At 44.8% G+C, this 20,254-nt stretch overlaps 1 protein-coding gene across 13 annotated transcripts in view; it reads right to left on the bottom strand.

The window, feature by feature from the left end:
• Ttc13 (tetratricopeptide repeat domain 13) overlaps positions 1-20,254 on the bottom strand; it is a 54,854-nt gene that overhangs the window by 28,375 nt on the left and 6,225 nt on the right. For 5 of the 13 annotated variants that reach the window (XM_051201660.1, XM_051201661.1, XM_051201658.1 and 2 more), the window contains exons 2-5: positions 16,344-16,438; positions 14,724-14,799; positions 12,099-12,169; positions 1,125-1,190 (exon numbers count right to left, since the gene is read on the bottom strand). In XM_051201660.1, the coding sequence (XP_051057617.1) occupies positions 1,125-1,190; positions 12,099-12,169; positions 14,724-14,799; positions 16,344-16,438 (308 nt within the window). The remainder of the gene's footprint in view (positions 1-1,124; positions 1,191-12,098; positions 12,170-14,723; positions 14,800-16,343; positions 16,439-20,254) is intronic. The other 8 variants (XM_051201666.1, XM_051201663.1, XM_051201664.1 and 5 more) reach the window with 3 other exon arrangements.

The following is a 20,254-nucleotide window of genomic DNA, read 5'->3' as shown; positions in this document are numbered from 1 at the left end:
GTGGTCTCAGGTCATCTGATCAATTCACCCAAGCCTCCCACCCTTCAGGAAGTGGCACATTGATCCTGGATGCTTACCACAAGTTCACAGATGGCAGATATTATCTAAACATAACCTGTCTAATCCCCGGGGTGAACACATGGCTGCCAGCCTGGAGAATGACACCCACCAGTGAGTGAGAAACAGGAAAATGCCTAGTGTGGATCAAAACCATGAACTCAGTCTAGCTAAATTCTCTTGAGCATGTATAGGCTGATTTTATGCTTAAAAATACACACTTAAGTTTCTACTAAAGACAAAAATAAGTTACACGTTGAGCTGCAAAATTTACACAGACAGGGGCAGGAAGTAGCACTTATTTGAAGGCTATGTGGCAACCTGAACCTGGTCCCTGCTGACCTATGACTGAAACAGTTTTGTGCCCTCAACGCTATGGTTACCAGGGCTAAGTTTGTCCCAGTCCCCCGTGTCTCAGAAGGGTACAATTATAAGTGTCACATCCATTTTTTCCAAGCCAGTACTAGCACAGCAAAAGTATTTTAAACTTTAATAAATTTTACTTAAAATATTTAATAAAATGTTAAAAACTGTGATTTTTAATGTAAAAAAATTACAAAAGTAATGATTCTCCCTCTAAGCACTATTTCACATGACTGTCATTAGTTAAGAATCATAAGAAGGGTTTGTATACAACATACTCTATGCACACTGATCTTAAGGGCAGCCTGTGATTTTTTGTTTTTGTTTTTAGTGAACAGGGCTAACCGTTGCCTCACTGCCTTCCTTAGGGAAATAAAGGGAATGATTACCAACTTGTCACCACGGTGAATGGATCTCAGGCTGTAGATCCCACTGTAACAACTTAGCCTAATCTCTGCATTCTCAGGGACTGGTCTGGGAAAGCAGTTCCATCCCCGGCTTTTCCAGTGGCCAGCTCATCACTGACTGGGAAGACCCAGGGGAGCCTGGCTGCCTGCCTTCTAGCCATGGCACCTGGGGTGATCATCTACCCCTTTCTCATCTGTGTCCTGGCAGAGCTGAGTGAACGAGAAGCAGTTTGGACAAAGGCTTGGGTGCATCAAGCCATGTGGGCACCGTGGCAAGCGTAACTAGTACATACTCACATGTAGTCCCTTCTTTCCATAGGCTATCCCTCGGCCATAAATTGCACTAACCAGATCAGGCTCCTCCTAGTCAGACCAAAACAGAAACACGTCAAAAACTAGAAACAAACAAAACAAAACAAGAGTCAGTTTCTGCTTAAAGCTAAGTAATACCTCAAGAGATAACTCTATAGCTTTACACTAGTGACCCTAGGTGACCAGAAAGCTGGCTGAAGGAGACATGCTGAGGACTGCTGTGCACTGAAACACAACTAGGGCTAGGAGGGGCCCAGCACTGCCAAGTACTATCATTTCCTTCATGGAGCCATCTTAGTGCAAATGCCACCTTCTCGGCCACTCCACGATTGGCACGACGGCAACCCTATCTCACAGAAAACCTGAGCTCAAGGAAGTGGGGGAATGTGAGCAGGTGGCTTTCTAATGCCCCTCCATGTTGCCCTGCATATGCCCATCCTTAACCTGTGGAGGCAGGAGTCTCCTCAGACAAAGGAAGGGCAGCAATGCACCCCACAGTGTGCTGAGGAGCCATGGGAATGAAATAGCTGACTCTGTGGCCTGCTCTCTCATTCTTCCATGGCTTACAAACCACCTCCAGAGGTAAGGACAACCCCACTGCAGTCCCTCCACAGAGGCCCTGCCCCAGGCTAGAGGCATGCCCTCTCTTAAGCTGGGTGGGAGGAGTACCAGTCTATGCTGGGTCTCTGCTCTTTCACCTCATTCTCGGATTCTTTGCTACAAGGTCCAAGGTCCCGGTGCAACTTGAGCTGTACAGAATCACCCTGGGCTAAGCCCGTCAGAGAAAAATACTCTGCTCAGTTAAGACCTGTGTCTGCCCCACTACTGACAAAGAGCACCTCAACATCCATGCTGTTGAATACAGACAAATGAAGGGGAGGACACTCAGCACTCAATTCTTAGACTGCTTACATAGAATAAGGACCTTGTGGTCCAGGGGCCCAGACAGCAATCTGGCAAACCATATGCAAAAAGTCACAGAAATTCAACCCAACAACTGCCCTACTAGTTTCTCTTGGAACCTTTGTGGAGGGAACAAAAAAAAAAAAAAAAAAAAAAAGAGAGATCTCTAACACCAGCAACTGGGGAGAATATGGCTGGAGAAACCAGAGTTTGAGGCAAACTTAGGCTTTATAGTAAGATCCTATCTCAAAACAACAACAAATGAAAACTATAAAGAGCCAACAAGAGCAAGCATTCTTCGATCATTTCCCGCGGTAAAAACTCTCTCGGGTTCTCTCCTAGCTCCCATGCAAGTCTTAGCCTGTCATATGTAATCCATGTGCAGCTGCATGAAGGCTGTCTGTGTATATAAGGAGGAGAGCCAAACCACAGGGTCACAGGAGCGCAGGCTGTAATGACATCTTAGAGCAATCGCTAGTCCTAGCAGGTGACTACAGGCACTGTACACACAGGAGAAACTGCAGGACAGCAGCCACTCTTCTGGCAGAGGTGACTGCTACACATGACCCATGTTCCTCAGAGTTATGTGTTCCTGTCAGTTATTTAAAACATACCTCTGTCTATTCATCCACAGACAGAAAGCACATGTTAAGCAAGACATGATAGAAAACCAAGGAGAACCAAACCTTTCCTGGGCTTAGGAAGAACTGTAAAGGGCGCCAAGGATCTAACCCCTCACTAAAGCAGGAAGGCAGAGCAGGTGACTGCTGAGTGGGGACAGATAGGTGTGGAAAGGACAAGAAATGGTACAAGAGCAGGACAAAGCTACCACATGCCTGCTTTGCTTTGGGTCTGGAGAGGGTCTGGGACACAGTTCTCACAGGAGGCCTGGACTCCATGCATCCTGTCCTCAAACCTGAAACAACATCCCAGTGGACAACAGACCTAGGCTGATTTCGTGTGACTCAAATGTACCAAACAGGCAGTTCTGCGCTGAATAGTTTACTCTAGGAAACCACAAAGTAAATCAGAAACAGAGATACAAATAAACAGTTACCTTATGAATGTGCCTGACCTCACCTAGAGCTGATGCTGGCTCTCAGAGTGCCACCTTATCCCGCATCCCCCAAACACACACACACACACACACACACACACACACACACACACACACACCATCTTCTGGATTCTTCTCTATGCCCAGATGTCTGAGGTGTGCCACTCCCCTGTGCCATCACCCAACCCCAACAACATTGTATTTCACGCTGCCACCCAGTGTGGCCATGGGCCCACCACAGCATGTAACACACACATGCACATTGCACATGGGGATCACAGAAAAATCACTGTATCAGACTCATCCTTGTTGTCTACACATGCTCACTCACTGAAAGCAGTAGCAGTAAGACCACACTGCAGAGCCCTGCAGAATGTTGTCTCTGACCTCACCGGTCATCCTGTTCCTTCTACCTTCCATGAGCCCACTTCATGCTCAGAAAACCAGAACCACTTCCCAGTCATTTCCCAGCAACTAGCCTGGCTGAGGGTGACAGCATCTGTCCCGGGTCCACCTGGGACACACCTCAGCCCTGGACCCAAGAATCATCTTCCATGCCAAGATCTTTCCTGACTCTTTCCAGAACCCTTGTAAATGAAATATGCTTTCTCCTCCACTCCCACTATATGCTGTGTGGGTATTAGTCATTCAGTCACTTGGAGCTTGTTGCTGATGAATCGGGTTCTAAGCCAGGAGACAATGTATAGCTACACCACTCCTGCTGTGTGCTAGGAAGAGCAAGTAAAGACAATACAGAAGGGGAAGAGTTCTTGTCTTCTTGGAACACAGCCAAAGAATCACACATATGGGAACAAGGTGACATCTCACTGAGAAGTGAGTGTGCCTTCAGGAAGAACAGAAGGACTCCCTAAGAAAGAAAGAGCTGCCTGTCCCACTGAGGACAGTGGAGGGGGTAGAGTCTGGGGAAGAGCCCAGATCACCACCCAGACAGAGGGCAGCCTGGGAGGCAAGACCATAGCTTCAGTGCAAGGCTACAAAGATAGGGAGGAACAGGTAAGGGATCATATTGCTCTGGGGTGTAACTGGAATAGTGGCAAGGTAAGCCAGGAAACATCCCATGGGTCCCTGGAAAAGGGGATCATTGAGTGTGGCTAGAACAGAGCATACAAGCAGAGGGGTCTGGATCTCGGCTGCAGCAGAGCTGGGTGACATGGAGCAAAGAGCAGGTGTGTGGAGTGTGAACTCATGAATTAAATTGGAAGGGAATGCAGAACTGGGTGATTGGATGGGACTCAAGTGAGGCGGCAGAAGAAAGACATGGGATTCTGAATAAGACAGCCTTTTGGAAGTCCAAGTGCAAGCCAAGCAGTGGGACACTTGGAAGGTAGAGAAGGAGAGATCAAGAGTTTGAAGACAATCTCGGCTACATAGCAAGTCAAAAGACAACATGGGACACTTGAGACCCTGTCACAATCCACCAAACTAGCTAACCACATAGATAAGTAAATAAATAAGTAAATCCAAGTAGAGTCGGAACCTAGCATGTTGGCTTCTGTCTGTATTCCAGCACTTGGAGGCTGAGGCAGGAGGATTTCTTCCTATAGGGAGAAGAGGAAAAAAGAAAAAGAAGAAAATGAAAAGGATAAAAGGAAAAGGGGACAAAAATGGGAAGAAGAATTTGGCAGATTTTGGCAGGTCTGTGATTGTAGCTCAATGGTGATGCTTACCTAGCAGGACCAGAGTCATCCTTGGCACTTTCCCTACCTCTTCAAAAAACAAACAAACTAACAAACAAACAAACACAGCCTGAAGTCACATTTAAGATTACATTTTAAGTCAAAAGACAGTATCACATGACCTACAAATATTAAATTAATAGTATCATATGACCTACAAATATTAAATTATAAGTCTAACGTATCTTAGCTGGTGTTCTAGCCTGCAGCCCTGGCCCTGGAGAGGCTGAAGCATGGGGCTCCCAAGGTCAACCTGGAATACACAGTGAGAATCTGCCTCAAAAAAAATCAAGCAAGCAAGCAAGCAAGCAAGCAAGCAAGCAAGCAAAGGGCCTGCAAGAGGGTATAGCTTCAGTATCACATCGTTATTTTTCATTTGCATACCTGTCACTCACTGGAACCCAGTGTCTTTGAAGCACAGAGAACCTAGCACAGAGTGAGTCTAACCACAGGTCAGATTTATTTAGCAACAAACAGAAGGCATGCATGCAATGGATAGCTAGAGAAGCCTCAGAGGGGATGAAAGTCATCAGGCTGAGGTTTACTCTGTTAAGCCTGTTTTAGCTAGACATGGTAGAGTGTGGTTGATGGAATAGGGACCAGCTGCAGGGTAAATTGAAGCCGACAGAGCTTTATCATGGATGCCTCTCATGAAATAGCTCATGGGAGCTTCTAGCCACTTCAGCAGGGACATTTTTATAGCAATATAATATTTCAAACTTTAAAAACAAATGCTGCTCAAAAGCTGATAAAAGTTGTAGCATTTAAGTGCTAACTGAAATACAGGCACACTGACAACTTCAGCCACCTTCAGCTGAGCTTTGAGATGTAAAGTATGCCCACATGCAGCCCCCATTCAGGCCTCTTCTTAAACTCTTCCCAGGTCTAATTATCCCCAGCATTGCAGCCTGTAGGGTAAAAGGGCCAGCCAAAGAAACCCACCCTGGCCCTGAAACCAGAGCCAGTGAAAGAAACCCACTCTGGACCTGAAACTAGAGCCAAAAAAGCTAAAAACAACCAGTGAAAAGAAATATAGTTTGGTCCTAAACCAGAGCCAACTCTGCTCCTGACCAACTGAACATAAAACCAACCAATAACTGGGCAGAAAAATCAACCAAGCATTGAGCAGAAAACCAACCAACCCCTGAGCGCAAAATCTAGCACCCTAACTCTGAACCCAGAACCAGTGAAAGAAACAATTTAGCCAAACCAGAACCAAATAAACACACCCTGACCCTGAAACCAGGGCCAAAGAATACACTTTGGCCCTGGAACCAGAGCCAGTTAAAGAAATATGCCCTGGCTCTGAAATTAGAACCTAAAGGCTAAAAAGGGCCAGTGAAAGAAACACAGGTCAGCCCTGAAACCAGAGCCAACTCTGTCCTGAACAACTGAACACAAAAGCAAACAATCCCTGAGCAGGATAACTAGCCAATATGAGCTTGTCCAAGCTCAAGGGAATTGAAATCTGACCAATCCTCTTCCAGAAAATCTTCTCTCTGGAAAAAAATTCCACCCGTAAGAAGCCCTATATAAGGCCTTCTGCCTGTTCAGTTATCAGCTGTCCTCCATCCTGCAGAGGCAACCACTCTCCTGGATTCCTCCTTCTCAAATAAATCTCTTTCTTAAAAGAGTTTTAGGTAAAGATCTTCACAGATGAGGAGCAGTCTCTGCTGGGAAGCTCCCTTGGGAGCAGAGCAGAAGAAGAAATGGATACTTCTGTTGAGAAACTCCCTTGGGAACCGAGCAGTTGTAACAACTTTTCACTGGAGCTGGAGAAGATTGATGTAGAGGTTTCCCCTTAAGCAAAGTGAAATAGAAGAAGTAAATCTTGGGCTAGAGTGGGAAGAAACCAACACCTCTACTGGGAAGCTGCCTTAGGGGGGTGGAGAAGAGCTCAGCTGCGATGGCTCTGAGAGGAGCAGGATTGTTACATCCTGCAGGGAGACCATCCCCACCATACCCCAGGTTCAGGTGTAGCCTGACCTCCTTGACAAGTCTGGATACCTTTCCCTCGGGAGCTTTAACATTTGCAATCCCTGTGTGCAGCTGTGCAGCACTGGGGTTTTCTCTGGTCCACTGAACCTGCCTTTTAAGAAACACTTAGTAACAACACAGAAGGACATATGACAATTCTCCAACTTTATTTGGAATTTTGTGTTAATCCTCCTAAATTTAAGTACAGATATTACTAGTTTTAAAAATAGGTGCATCCGCCCTCCCAGCGGTCGTTTTTGAGTGTGAGCTGGGATGTGCTGCTTCGGGAAAATCTCTGGACCTTGGCTCCCTTTGTACTACTACACTGGCCAGCAGGACTAGCTACCTTCAGGCACTCGGTAGCATAGGCAACAGGCTGAGCAACCTTTCTGCTCCCAACATGCTACAACTTGACCATTTGTTTCTACCTGTCCAATTTATATGTGGCCTTTGGTTTGGGCTAAGCCATGCTGGGCCCCACAAAGTGGAAGAGTCCCATTAGAGGGTCTCAGGAAGCCGAATTCCAAGATAGGCTAGGTACATTAAAACAAACAAAACAAAAGGTACAACCATTGGGTGGTAGTGGCATAGTTGGGTGGTAGTGGCATATGCCTTTAATACAAGCACTCAGGAGGCAGAGGCAGGTGAATCTCTGTGAGTCTGAGGTCAGCCTGGTTTACAAAGCATGTTCTAGGACAGGCTCCAAAGCTACACAGAAACCCTGTCTTGGAAAAAGGGGATGGGGGGAGATACAACCATATATACTCCTATTATCTTTAGCACTATTAATAAGACAAAGCTTTTATCTTTGTAACAAAAACAAAAACAAAAAAACAGTTCAGAATGGTGCCACATGCCTTTAATCTCCCAGCACTGGAGTGGCAGAGGCAGGTGGATCTCTGTGAGTTTGAAGACAGTCTGCTCTACAAAATGAGTTCCAGAATAGCCAGGAGACAGAGAAACCCTGTCTCAAAAAACTAAAACAAAACAAAATACATTGTCTCTAAAAATAAGTTAAGATCAGTGCATAAGTTTTGAGACTACTGAGCAAATACGACCAGTTTAGTTTTTTAATAGGCTCTTGAGTATTTTAAGTGCACTTCATGAAAACTAAGTTTCCCAACCTTTCTGAGTTTATGCAGCTATAGCATCTTGGGGGCTGGCCATGGCAACAGAAAACAACTGCTCAGCCAAGGCAGTCACTACAGATGTAGTGACTCTAATTTTACACATGAGGGGCTGGAGACACAGCTCAGAGGTTAGGGGCACTGGCTCCTGAAGAGGACCTGGCTTTGGTTCCTTCCTGACATCTCCATGAGGTGGCTCACAATGATCTAACACTCTCTTCTGGCTGTCTAGGCACCAAGCACACACTGGTGCAGGTACATACCAGCAAGTATTCACATATACACATACAACAAATAAAGTAGAGGTGATTTTTTTTTTTTTTTCTACCATAAAGCTGGCTTTTGAATCCAAACTAGAAAGTCATTCTGTTCAAAGTCAAGTCAGAAAAAGCAAGACATCTGGGGTGCGGTATGGGCTAAACTCTGCCTCCATGGTGCTCATTTACTTAGAGGGTGTTTATAAAATGTTACAAACACCATATGGTGTCTGCAGTTCTTCTGTGGATGGAAGGTGAGAAGCAGAGTTGCATTAGGAATTCATCTGATCCACACAGAGGTCCAACTGCTGCATTAAATGTCCAGGTACCTGCTCCACCAGGGACAAAGAGGCACAGCAACTGCACAAACAAACGCTCAGCATTCAAGATCACCACTGTAGTACACAGATACACATGGAAGTGATGCCAGCACTCTAATATGAAGTCAGCCCAACTCAAACTAAAATCAGCATTTCAGTCCTTGGTGATGGTTCACACGTTAATTCCAGTACTGTGGAGGCAGACACAGGAGGGTTGCTGGAAGTTCAAATCCAGTGCAGGTTACAAGGTGAGACACTGCCTCAAAATGAATGGATGGATAGATAAGTGAGCAATTTACAGTGCAGACTGACATTTACAAAGCCTGCTTACTGAGGCTGGTTGGATATGATGGCCCACACCTGTAATCCCAGTCAGTACTCAGGAAGTTGTGGCAGGATTGAGAGTCTAGGCCACATAGTGAGATCTTTAAGAAGAAGAGGAAGAAGAGGGAGAAGAAGCAAGCAGGAAGGAAGGAGAGAAAGAGAAAACAGGTAACTGATCAATTAAAGGCATTAGACACAAAGAGGACATTTTTCTGTGACAAGCATTGGGATGAACACACAGATGAAGACCATGGGAATACCTCAGATTTGTATCCTGATGACACAGAGCAGATAATGGGAAGACATGAAACTTTTCATCCAAGTTCTGTGGAACTCAACCTTCACACACACACACACACACACACACACACACACACACACACCATCTCATCCATGCAGCAACTGTACAACAAGCCCCCATGGTCACCCTAGTCATTGCCCATAAGTGGAATCAGAAGTTGCTGCTCTGTGCTATAGTCCACAGCTGTCTAAAAAATCTGTTCATGAACTAAAGGAAACCAAAATCTGTGTGAGGGTAGATATCACAGTGTGATTTATTTAGGATGGTCACTAGCTTTAAAACAACCGCTGTACATCTGGAGGGTTCCACCAGTAACAGGTAGAACTGGTCAGTGCCAGCATAGCAGAAAGAGGTCCCTAGAGATGCTTAGTCAGTTACAATTTGGAGAGGGCAAAGAACCCGAGCACCAGCAGCTTGAGAAGTTCAAGGTCCTAAAATTCTGGATAGGAACAAGGATCATGGGATAAAAGTCAGGTTTACTACACCATTTGCCAATATAAAGAATGCAAAAACAGTTTGATTTAAAGGGCAAACATGCTGTCAGCATTCAACCTAAAGAGACTGATGTATGCAAAATCCACCCCCCATGTAGTTCTGGCTAAATGGAGTTGACAGCAGCTACTCCTCCATCTGCCTCCACCTACTTGTCCAGAGTCACAATGCACTGTTGACAGGGCATCCAAAGGATCAACTCTTAAAAACAAACCTAATATAGGAAAGCTTTGGCAGAAAATGACTGGAAATGGTAGCATTTGTTATGAATCTTTGAGTTTTCTACTTAGCATAATCATGTTACAAAGAAACGTGACAAAAAAAAATCATAAGCCCAACCTGGACACTCCACTCTGTTCCCACCCATATGTGCACACTTCTCACTGAAATGGAGAAGTCTAGAAGCACCAGGGAAGCCAGCAGGAGACTGCAAGTAGCAGCTGGACTCTCCTGCCCTGAGATAAATGCACTCAAAGGACCCCCTGGTCCTGCCTTCCAGACTTGATATGACCTACAGTAAACACTGGCTGTGTCTCAGCCTAAGGAAAACACTGTGCTTTCTTTGCACAGAGAAATTCTGACTAATAGAAGACCAGCGTGTTCTACAGCTCCAGGTGGCACCCACAGACTGATTACAGCACTAATTTAAACACTAATACAAAATCTGTAGTACATGTATTCAGATCATAAAATCCAAACAGTAATAGGTTTACAATTTAAATGACCTTAGAATGGTAGATTGAGGACATTGTTTATTTTAATGTTTTAGTACTATCATCAACCACAATAATATATATATATATATATATAAAGCTGAACTAAATGATTATACATCTGCAGGCAGTTGGCATCATAAAAGAACTGATTTCTGTTCATAAAAAATGCCTTAAGTCGCTGACTGTGGTGGCATATGCCTTAATTTTAGCACTCAGGAGGCAGAGACAAGCAGATCTCTGAGTTCTAGGCCCGCCTGGTCTACACAGCAAGTTCCAGGCAGACCAGGGTACACAGAGAAACCATGTTGGGGGCAGGTGTATGCTTAAGTCTATGACCAGACTACCCTGAAGGAGTCCAATTTCATCTGATCTCAGAAGCTGAACAGAATCTGGCCTGGTTCACACTCTAATAGGAGAAAAATGCCTCAGATCTCCCTTCTAAACTGGGTCCAGTGTTTACTGTGGTAGTCTTACTTACCGTTTGTAATACTGCAACACTAAAAAGAACTGCAATTTGAAAACCTATTTAGACATCTATCTTTGCATTTCAAATTCCATTGAAAAACAAAAGCTTGTGTGACCACCCCCAAACAAGAGCGGTTGACTTAAGGACCTCAAAGTAATAACCAAACTATCTCATGAATTTTCTGAAAATATAGAATTATCAGCATAATCCAGTTGTCGGGGTTTTTGGGGGGTTTGTTTTGTTTTGTTAACACAGGCAGAGCTGAAGTTTCATAAAGTGAAGTCTATCTGCTGGACTATGAACCACCTATTGGCCCCTCTAAGCAACAATGACAAATTTACAACAATGACATTTGAGTAGTGAAAACTCAGACTGCCTACTGAGCACTCTATGTACAAGGTATTAGACACTAGGTTCTTTATAGGGTATTTCATCTAAACCAAAAAGAACATTTCTAGAGGTGGTCACTATGATTCACATATGCAGGCACAGAGCAGAGGTTGTGGGCATGGGAGTTTCTAACAGTGGAGTCCAGGCCCTTCTCCTGTAGAGCATTGACCAGAGCCATCAACAATTCGACCAACTCCAACAAACAGCACAAGTGAGCGATGCTGTGAGAAGGATAGAACTTCCGCAGCAGGGCTCCTCCACAGCATGCACAGGCACACTTCCACAAGATTCTCTCCCCTTCTTTTCTCTCTGTGCATGTGTATACAGGATTTTAGCTCTGTAGCCAGGGCCAGCCTGGATCTCCCAATCCCCTCTCAGATCCCAGGTGTGCACTGCTACACCAGGCTCTTTTCTCTTAACTACACTGTAACTATTTGCTAAGAAGCCATGGCCGAGCCTTCCACCAAGCAGCTTCACAATTCACAATTCCCTGCTAAAGTGAGAAGCAGATCCATGAGCAGTAACAAGTTAACCTCAAGTTCTGTCCTAGAAGGACACAACTTTAATATCCACCTCTCACAGTGGGTCCATGTCTCAATTGCCTAAGTCTCATGGAGGGTCTGTGTCTCATAGAGGTTCCGTGGCAGAGGAAAGTGACCTGGAGCTACTTCTGTTCAACCTGGCAGCAAAAGGCCACATCTACTACTTGATGGTGCAGACAATACAGGCTACTCAGCCAACATTGATTCCCTTTACATCCTGTAGAGTAAAGTGACCCTTCAAGGGCTGGCACCAAGTGCTGTAATGGGTCAATGCTGCCTTCTTCCACTCCCTGCAACCATGCATCATGTTTCACTGCAGCCCTGCAGATGTGTGGGTTCACCTTGCATCATATTAAACACTCATACTCACATACCCAAGGAGAGTATTACCTGGAGCATTGTTGAAAAATGCCTTATTGCTTCATCATAGAGACCACTGCCGACCAACACGTAGGCAATAGCTGTGAGACAAAACAGAAAAATATCAGAGAAAGGCAGGCAGACTATAGTTACTAAGTCCATTCTGCCTTGTCTCAAAATGCAGCTCTGAGGAGGGGGTGCAGTTAAAGGACCTAAAAAGAAGCAGACAAAATGCCATGGGCCCTCCCACCTTTGCCCTCCAGCACTGGCTAGGCAGCCTTCAGGCAGTGGAGACTTGAATGGCAGCGCAAAGGCTTATCTCCTAGCTCTTCTTAGGCACCAGCAGTCCCAGTCTTTAGGAATGGAAGGCTCTTATTCTCTGATTGGTTGCAAGGTGGATAATACAATCATCTCCTCCACTTGCTGACAAAGAAATGAAGCACAAGTGGCTAAAGGGCCACCCGAGAACAATGGCACTGTGCAAGGCCAGGCCACAAAAGCAGGCCCCAGGCATGGGACCAGCTCTCTGAACTAAGACGATGAAGACTTCTGAAGAGCAGGCTCAGTTCTGCCTGGCTATATGGGGGTAGGAACCCCCAGAAACCTCTCCAAACTCGCTGGTTCTTGCCTAATAAGCCAGTGATAACTTTTCTTAAAGTACATTTTTTTGGAAGTCCCTATTTTCCCATAACTGGTACACTCTGCTGAACGAACAAATGAGCTATAAAATGGGACAGCGGGCTGGAGAGGTGGCTCAGTGGTTAAGAGCACTGGCTGCTCTTGCAGAAGACCTAGGTTTAGTTCTTGGCACTCATATGATGGCTCACAACTGTCTGTAACTCTATTTCCAGAAGATCCAACACCTGTTCTGGCCACCAAGGGCATGTACACAGTATATATACATACATGTGGGCAAAACACTCATTCACATAAAAGAAATATATTTTTTTAATTCTTAAAAAAATTAAAATGAAACATAACTTCTGGAAAACCCTTGGTTTAGGAAGAGAGATCTGTCTGGGCCTTGGATATTAAATTTCTTTTGACTACATGTATGTCAGTGTACCACACACATCCCTGGTAGTCAGAGGCCAGATCAAGGTTTCAGATAACCTGGAACTGGAGTTACAGACAAGTATAGGGAGCTGTGTGGGTGCTGGGAATCAAACCTAGGTGTTCTGGGAAAGCAGATAGTTCTCTTAGCTGAGCCATCTTCCCAGCCCCCACACCAGGGCTTTAGTACCATTTACTAAAGGAATATGCTGCTAAACAGATGCCAGTCATTTCACAAAGATCAGTCTGATGCCTGAAAGGACAATTAGTTCTCAAAGTCACCCCAAAGAACAGCACAAAAAGGGGCACTTTCCAAATAATGGCAATGTTCTGCAGTAATAAAGCAGAGTACAGGAAGGGTGAGTCTTATCATGAAGAATAGATGGCCACAATTAGGATGAAATGATCACAGTCAAATGAAAGCTAGCCAAATGTAGAAACTTGAGGCCATTTACTCTGCCTGTCCCTATGTTCATTATGGGTCCACTCTTCACATGTGTGCTCACTAGGCAATGGGAAGCACCCCAACACACATTAGATCTGGTGAACCCCACCTGTTTTAAAGCACACCAGGAATGGCCAAACCATGAAACTCCTTTGTAGACCTGAGTGAGTGTGATTGTTCTATACCCATGTTGAACTCAATAATTGTGATCTGCTTCCTGTGGGAGATAAATGCAGGCCTGGTTATGTCACCATACCTAAGATGCTACTCTGAGAGTCTCTTTTATTTCCTTGCTGATCATGATAATGGCACCTGAATCTTCTAGCACAGTATCAGAGCAGCTGATCTTACTAACTTCACTATTAATTTCCATAGAAAACCAGGACTAGAATAGTCCTTACCAACCACTGTGCAAAAGTCTTCCTTCCTTCCTTCTTTCCTTCCTTCCTTCCTTCCTGCCTGCCTGCCTGCCTGCCTGCCTGCCTACCTGCCTACCTGCCTACCTGCCTTTCCTTTGTTTGAGCCAGGATCACCTATATCCCAGGTTGGCCTTATAAATGTTATAGCTCTGGAGGGAAAGGTATCCTGACTTCTTGGGAAGTCAGGCTACATCTCTAGCTGTGAAGGGGGGTATCCTGGATGCCTATAGTTGTGAGGAGAAAGGTATCCTGACTTGTCAGGAACTCAGGCTATATCTGAAGTTAAGAAGGGAAGATATCCTGGATAACTATAATTTTGGAGGGAAAGGTATCCTGACTTGTCGGGCCATCAGGCTATATCTATAGTTTGGAAGCCAGGTTGTACCTATAGGCCTCAAACTCACTAATTAGCCAAGGATACCCATGAACTTCTGACCCTCCTCCTTCCACCTCCCAAGTGCTGAGATTCTATCACACCTAGTTTATGCTGTGCTGGGACTGAACCCAGGGCCTCCTGAATGCCAGGCAAGCACTCCATCAGTTGAAATACATCCTCAGACCCCACCCAAAACTTTTGTCATGGTGCACACCACACAGAATCTCAGGAAGGCCAGGGAACCCTATCTGGCTTGGGTGGCAGTGCCAGTCTTCTAGCTCTGCCTCCCACCTGGCTTCCTGCTCTGCATCCAATCACAGCTCTGGCAGATGTTGCAGAGCGCTCCCAGCCTGGATTCTCACCTAACTCTTCATTGGTGCTGTCGTTGTCAGTAGCAAATGGGAATCGCTTCTGTTCTGCAATAGACTTGGCCTGGCTCTGAAAACAAATAAACAAACATATCTTTTAGCTTCTGACAAATGATGGAAGCCCTGCATGAAAGCCTGTATTTTAAGATGTTGGAGCTGTTTGAGCTCCATGGAAGAGGAACATATGTGCCGCTGTCTGCTGACGGAGTTTCAAGAACATGGTTTATAGGTAAATGCTTTGGTCCCCCATCACCAGCCACTTCGGTTTTCAAGAGGAAACATCTTCTCTATTTCATGGGATTAGCCCTGCTGGCTACTATGAGCCCCCTTCAAGTTTGCACAGGCTCTTTAGTGCTTTTAAAGTGTGTTGACATGATCACATTTTAGTCACCAGTTCTTCAAGGTGGCCTGAACACATCATACAGGAAAAGCATACAACTATTCCAAAATCCACAGCTACATGTTAGACATAAAGGCTTAAAACAATATGCCCAAGAAACAATGCATATGACTAAATGCTTCCCCATCAACTAGTGCACACAGCTGTGTAGTGTGAGGCTGACCAAAGGTTGACACAGAGATCATGTGTGACCAGAAAGCCAGGACAGGGCACAAACTACTACAGGAAACAAAGGAAATAAGTTGCCTTGGAAGCAAAGACTCTTTAAAAGGTAATATCTTGCTATGTAGCCCTTGATGGCCAGAAATCTATATAGCCCAGGCTGGCCTGGCAACCCTCCCATCTTAGCCATTCAAGCACTGGGATTATAGCCATATGCTACCACACTTGGCTGAATGCTCTTATATGTCATATTTAGCCAATATACAAACAGATGGTTCTAATGGTTTCTGGAGACAAATCACATTTGGTATACAAACAGCTGCCACTTTTCCAGATGCTCTGCCAGCCAGCACCAAATGGTGATTCAGGTGGTCTACAGCACCTGCATTAAAACAACCATGGAGGCTGACTACCTGAGTTCGAGCCATACAGTACACAAGAGAGAACCAATTCCTACAAGTTGTCCTCTGACCCCTACACATGCACCTTGGAACATGTGTATATGTATGTATACACACACACATACAAAATAAGTAAGTACATATATGAAAAAAAATTTAAAACAATCAGTCCCAGAATGGAGTTGCCACAGACACAATTCAAACTCCTAGGCATATATACAGGAAAATCCAAATCAGAAAGGACTAAAGGTTGAGTACCTGGACAAACCTAGAGGATGGGAATGTGGTGACAGCTCCAAATCTAAGCTTGTCTTTTCTTGATATATAGTGCACAGCCCACTGGCACACATAACTAAACATCTGACATAATGTAGTGTGATCAATGAGCCCTACTGCCAGCCACAACGGTTACAAGACCTTCTTGTCACAGACTGCAGTGCTCTGCTTACCTATAAAGTCAAGAGCAAGCTAGCTCAGATCCAAACTCACACAAGACACAGGGTACCACCTTAGGAGACAATCCCAGAATCACAGGAATAGTTCTCATTCTGGCTCTTGGTCAAGCCTTGGTTACAGAGAAACTTTTAGTGCAAAGTCCACAGGTGGGAACCTGGCCAGTGTTCAGTAAACACAGAGTGGCGGGACACATACCAGAATCTTTTCAGTGTTGAGAGAAAGCAGGGAGTCACAGGGTGCTGAGCCTCTCAGTTCGCAGTCAGACTCATGGAAGTTCAAAAACGACGACTCTGCAAAGCAAACATTCTGTGTCACTCACTCATCTCAAAGGCCTTAGGTGTTTTGGCATAAGCTGAAATCCTAAGATGCCCCAGCCCAAACTAGAGGCAAATTAAGAAAGCTCAGAGGCTCCCTGCACTCTAGTTGCATTGCATGGTGTTCTACAGGTTACAAATGCCCCACCACTGTCACAAACAACAGCAGAGCTTCCTGATATGAGATGAGGGTCAGGAGGAAAGTCATGACTTATCTGAAGCAATGACTTATCTGAGTCAACACCTGTCTACAACCCAGATACAGTCAGTGGCTGCAGAACAGCCAAATTCAACACAAACACACAAGAACAAAGCCTAGCTGGGAGACCTAACAATAGATGAGATGCACTAAGGGTCCAGAGCCCCAAATACATAAACATGTCCTACAACTCACTGAGAAAGACACAATCAGATCACAAATAAGCAAATGGCCTTGAAAGGACACCTTTCTAGAGATAAACAAAAGCTACTGAGCACAAAAGAGGGCCAACATCATTAATGAGAAGAATGCAATTTGAACTTCAATTGCATTCAATTGAACTTCCCAACCCACAAGATGGCTACAAAAAAAACTGGAAACTCTGGGCACTGACAGAAAGACTGTACAATGGTAAGCACTGCAGAAAATGTGTTGGTAATTCCTCAAGTCACCCATAGAACTACCATAGCCCAGCAACTCCATCTCTGAATACATCAAGAACTGAACACAGGGAACTCAAACAAATGTTGTATACTTGTTTGTAGAAGCAGTATTCAGAAAAGGTGGTAACAGCTCAAGCATTCACAGCATATGAGCAGGTAACTGTGATAGATACACACGATGGATTATCCACAAAAATGAAGTACACAGAACAACAGGGAAAATGTATCAGACATGCAGCTCAGTGACAGAAGCAAGACACAACAGAGCACAGAGTGTACAACTCACACGTATCCAGATGGGTAACTATGGAGACAGAATGGGAAGTGATGGCATCTCAGGGCTGAGAGAGCAAGTAGACCAGAAGTGCCTGTGGCAGTGGTTCTCAATCTGTGGGCTACAACCCCTTTAGGAGTTGAACATCCCTTTCAGAGGGGTCACCTAAGACCATCAGAAAACACAGATATTTACATTTTGATTCATAACAGCAAAATTACAGTTGTGAAGAAGTAACAAAAATAACATTTTATGGTGGGGGGGGTCACTGAAACATGAGGAACTTTATGAAAGAGTCATGTGCAGCATTAAGAAAGTTGAAAACCACTGGCCTATGGGGTAAAGAACCTCCCAGAGGAGACAGAAATGTTTGAAGTAGTTACAGAGCAAAGGAAATACAAGTGCCAGAGGAGTTACTCCAAGACAGTTTGTTTCATGCATGAGAACGTCACCCCCGTCAGCTGTTTAAAAAGTGTGTTTCGAATCCATGGTAATTAAAGGGCATCCAATTTTGCCCCAGGGACCATCTGAGGCACCTCTGAACAATATATCATGGCCATGAGAGCCACAGTCAGAGCGACAAAGGTGAGGACACTGCAGATGATCCTATGGAATGCAGTCTGTTGGAGCTGAAGAGGAGGCAGGGTGTCAGAGCTCTTGGGGCCTTTGGCTTTCCTTAGACAGGGCCTCGATACCAGCTCAACCTGGCCTGGAACCATCAATCCCCCTGCTTTATCCCTAGAGTGCTCCAGTTACAGGTGTTCATCACCACACTCAAATTTGTGCTCCCTTTCTGGCCACTTAAAGCTACTCCAACATAGTACAGAAAAATTCCCAGCCCCTATTTCCCTAATTGCTAGCCTGCTGTCCAAGATGACTAATTATCAATTTGCCTGCCATCTACATAATGACTTTAGCCATTGCAGTCTGGTTCTAAGTACCCCATCCTGGCCCCAGTGAAATCTCTAAGATTACTTCAATTCGACTGAAGCCAGGTGAAGTGAGAATCCCTGTAATCCCAGCACTCAAGACAGCAGCTGAGGCAGGAGGACTGCCAAAAGTTCAAAGTCGGCCTGGGATACATGGCAAGACTGTATCTCAACAGACAAAACAAAAACTCATCAACTTCTGTAATAACACCAACAGATGAAGTCTAAGCTCTGTATGGATACCTTTTTTAAAAAATACCATACTAATTCTTGTTAGGTGAAGGAAGTATAAAGCATAAGACATTAAGGCATTTGGAACAGCCCAAGAACTACTGTATTTGCTGCCAATGCCCACTAGCTTTTCAGGAGTGGCTGAGCAAATTAAGTAAGCATCTACACACACAGCAGGTGGAGTTTCTGGCACAGGGAAAGACCGGCAAATGCCATGTCATGTGGCTCCCAGAAGAAAGGTTTGGTTCTAGGTTAGAGTTTCATTTGTTTGAGGTGATCTTGTAGCACAGAGAGTAGCCAGATACAAAGAGCACATCTGGACAGGAAAAAGAGAAAAGACTTTCTGTTACACACATGAAGGAAAAGACAAGCATCTGGCTGTGACATAGGGAAGAAGTCACTAGTGGCACCAAGGAAACAGAAAGTCCAGACAAAGGGAAATGGTAAATCTGCTTTTATGTCAGATGCATAAGCAAGGGCCAAGCAGAAGCAGTAGCAGTGTGGTACATGTTCAGGGAATGCTTGTTGTCTGGATGTGATCTTATGATGGACCATTAGGAGGAGGGACCACCACGGTAGATTGGGAAGCTTCACTTAATAAGATAAAGAGCCAACACAGGCAAAGAGCAAGATGCCAAGGCAGGGAGAAAGACTGAACTTACCTACTTAAACAACTGTCCAGTTGATGACAGTCTACATCTCACTCTTAAGGCCACACACAAAGCTATTCCAGAAATTTGCAGATTACATCAAACTCTTCTAAAGCCAACTAGTGTTGTGTTTCTCCAACTTCCCTGAGGTAGGCTGCTGGATAACTTCGTGTATTTAGTATTTTCAGAGAACTAGGTCTTATATTTGATTGTGCTTTTTCCTTGATTTTAATCTGACTGCTCTGGAGACAATGTCATACTGGCTCAGAGCTCAGGCACTTTGATGGCTGTCCAATGCTGGACACGACCCTCGGTGGCCTTACTTCTGTGCCCCATTATTTAGGATAGGAAGGGCCATATATAGCTGCTAAGGACACACAGCCCAGCTTTACAGAAAATAGCTGTTACCGAACACAGATTGAGTGTTATTTTAAAATGATTAATTTGCTAGTGAATATATAAGGGTGATCATGTGTCAGTGTGCATGTGGACATCAAAAAGCTCATTCTCTCTAACATGTGGGTCCTAAGATTCTAACTCAGGTCATCGGGCTTAGTGGAAACTGCCTTTACCCACTGAGCTGCACATCTCTTGATCTGAAATGCCTGGACTGGAAGTGTTTTGGATTGAGGATCATTTTTTTAATTTAAGAAAATTTATATGTATGAGTGTTTTGCCTGAATGTGCACTATATGTGTGTGCCTAGTATCCTCAGAAGTCAGATGACAGCACTGACTCCCTTGGAACTGAAATTGTGGTTGTGAGGCATGATATCGATCCTAAAAATTGAACCTGGGTCCTCTGCAAGAGCAGCAAGTGCTCTTAACTGCTGAGCCATCATTCCAGCTGCAGACTGGGGATTTTGTTTTGTTTTCCAAGACAGGGTTTCTCTGTGGAGCCCTGGCGAGCCTAGAACTCACTCTGTGGAGCAGGCTTGCCTTAAACTCAAAGATCTACCTGCCTCTGCCTCTCAAGTGCTGGGACTAAAGGTATGCAGCATCACTGCACAGTGACTGGGGATTTTAAAATTCTGTATTTGAGCCAGGCAGTGGTGGTGCACGCCTTT

Source organism: Phodopus roborovskii, unplaced genomic scaffold (genome assembly GCF_943737965.1).
Source record: "Phodopus roborovskii unplaced genomic scaffold, PHOROB, whole genome shotgun sequence".
Lineage (NCBI taxonomy): Eukaryota > Metazoa > Chordata > Mammalia > Rodentia > Cricetidae > Phodopus > Phodopus roborovskii.
Note: the sequence above shows the minus strand (reverse complement) of the source record. Positions and strands in the feature narration are given on the sequence as shown.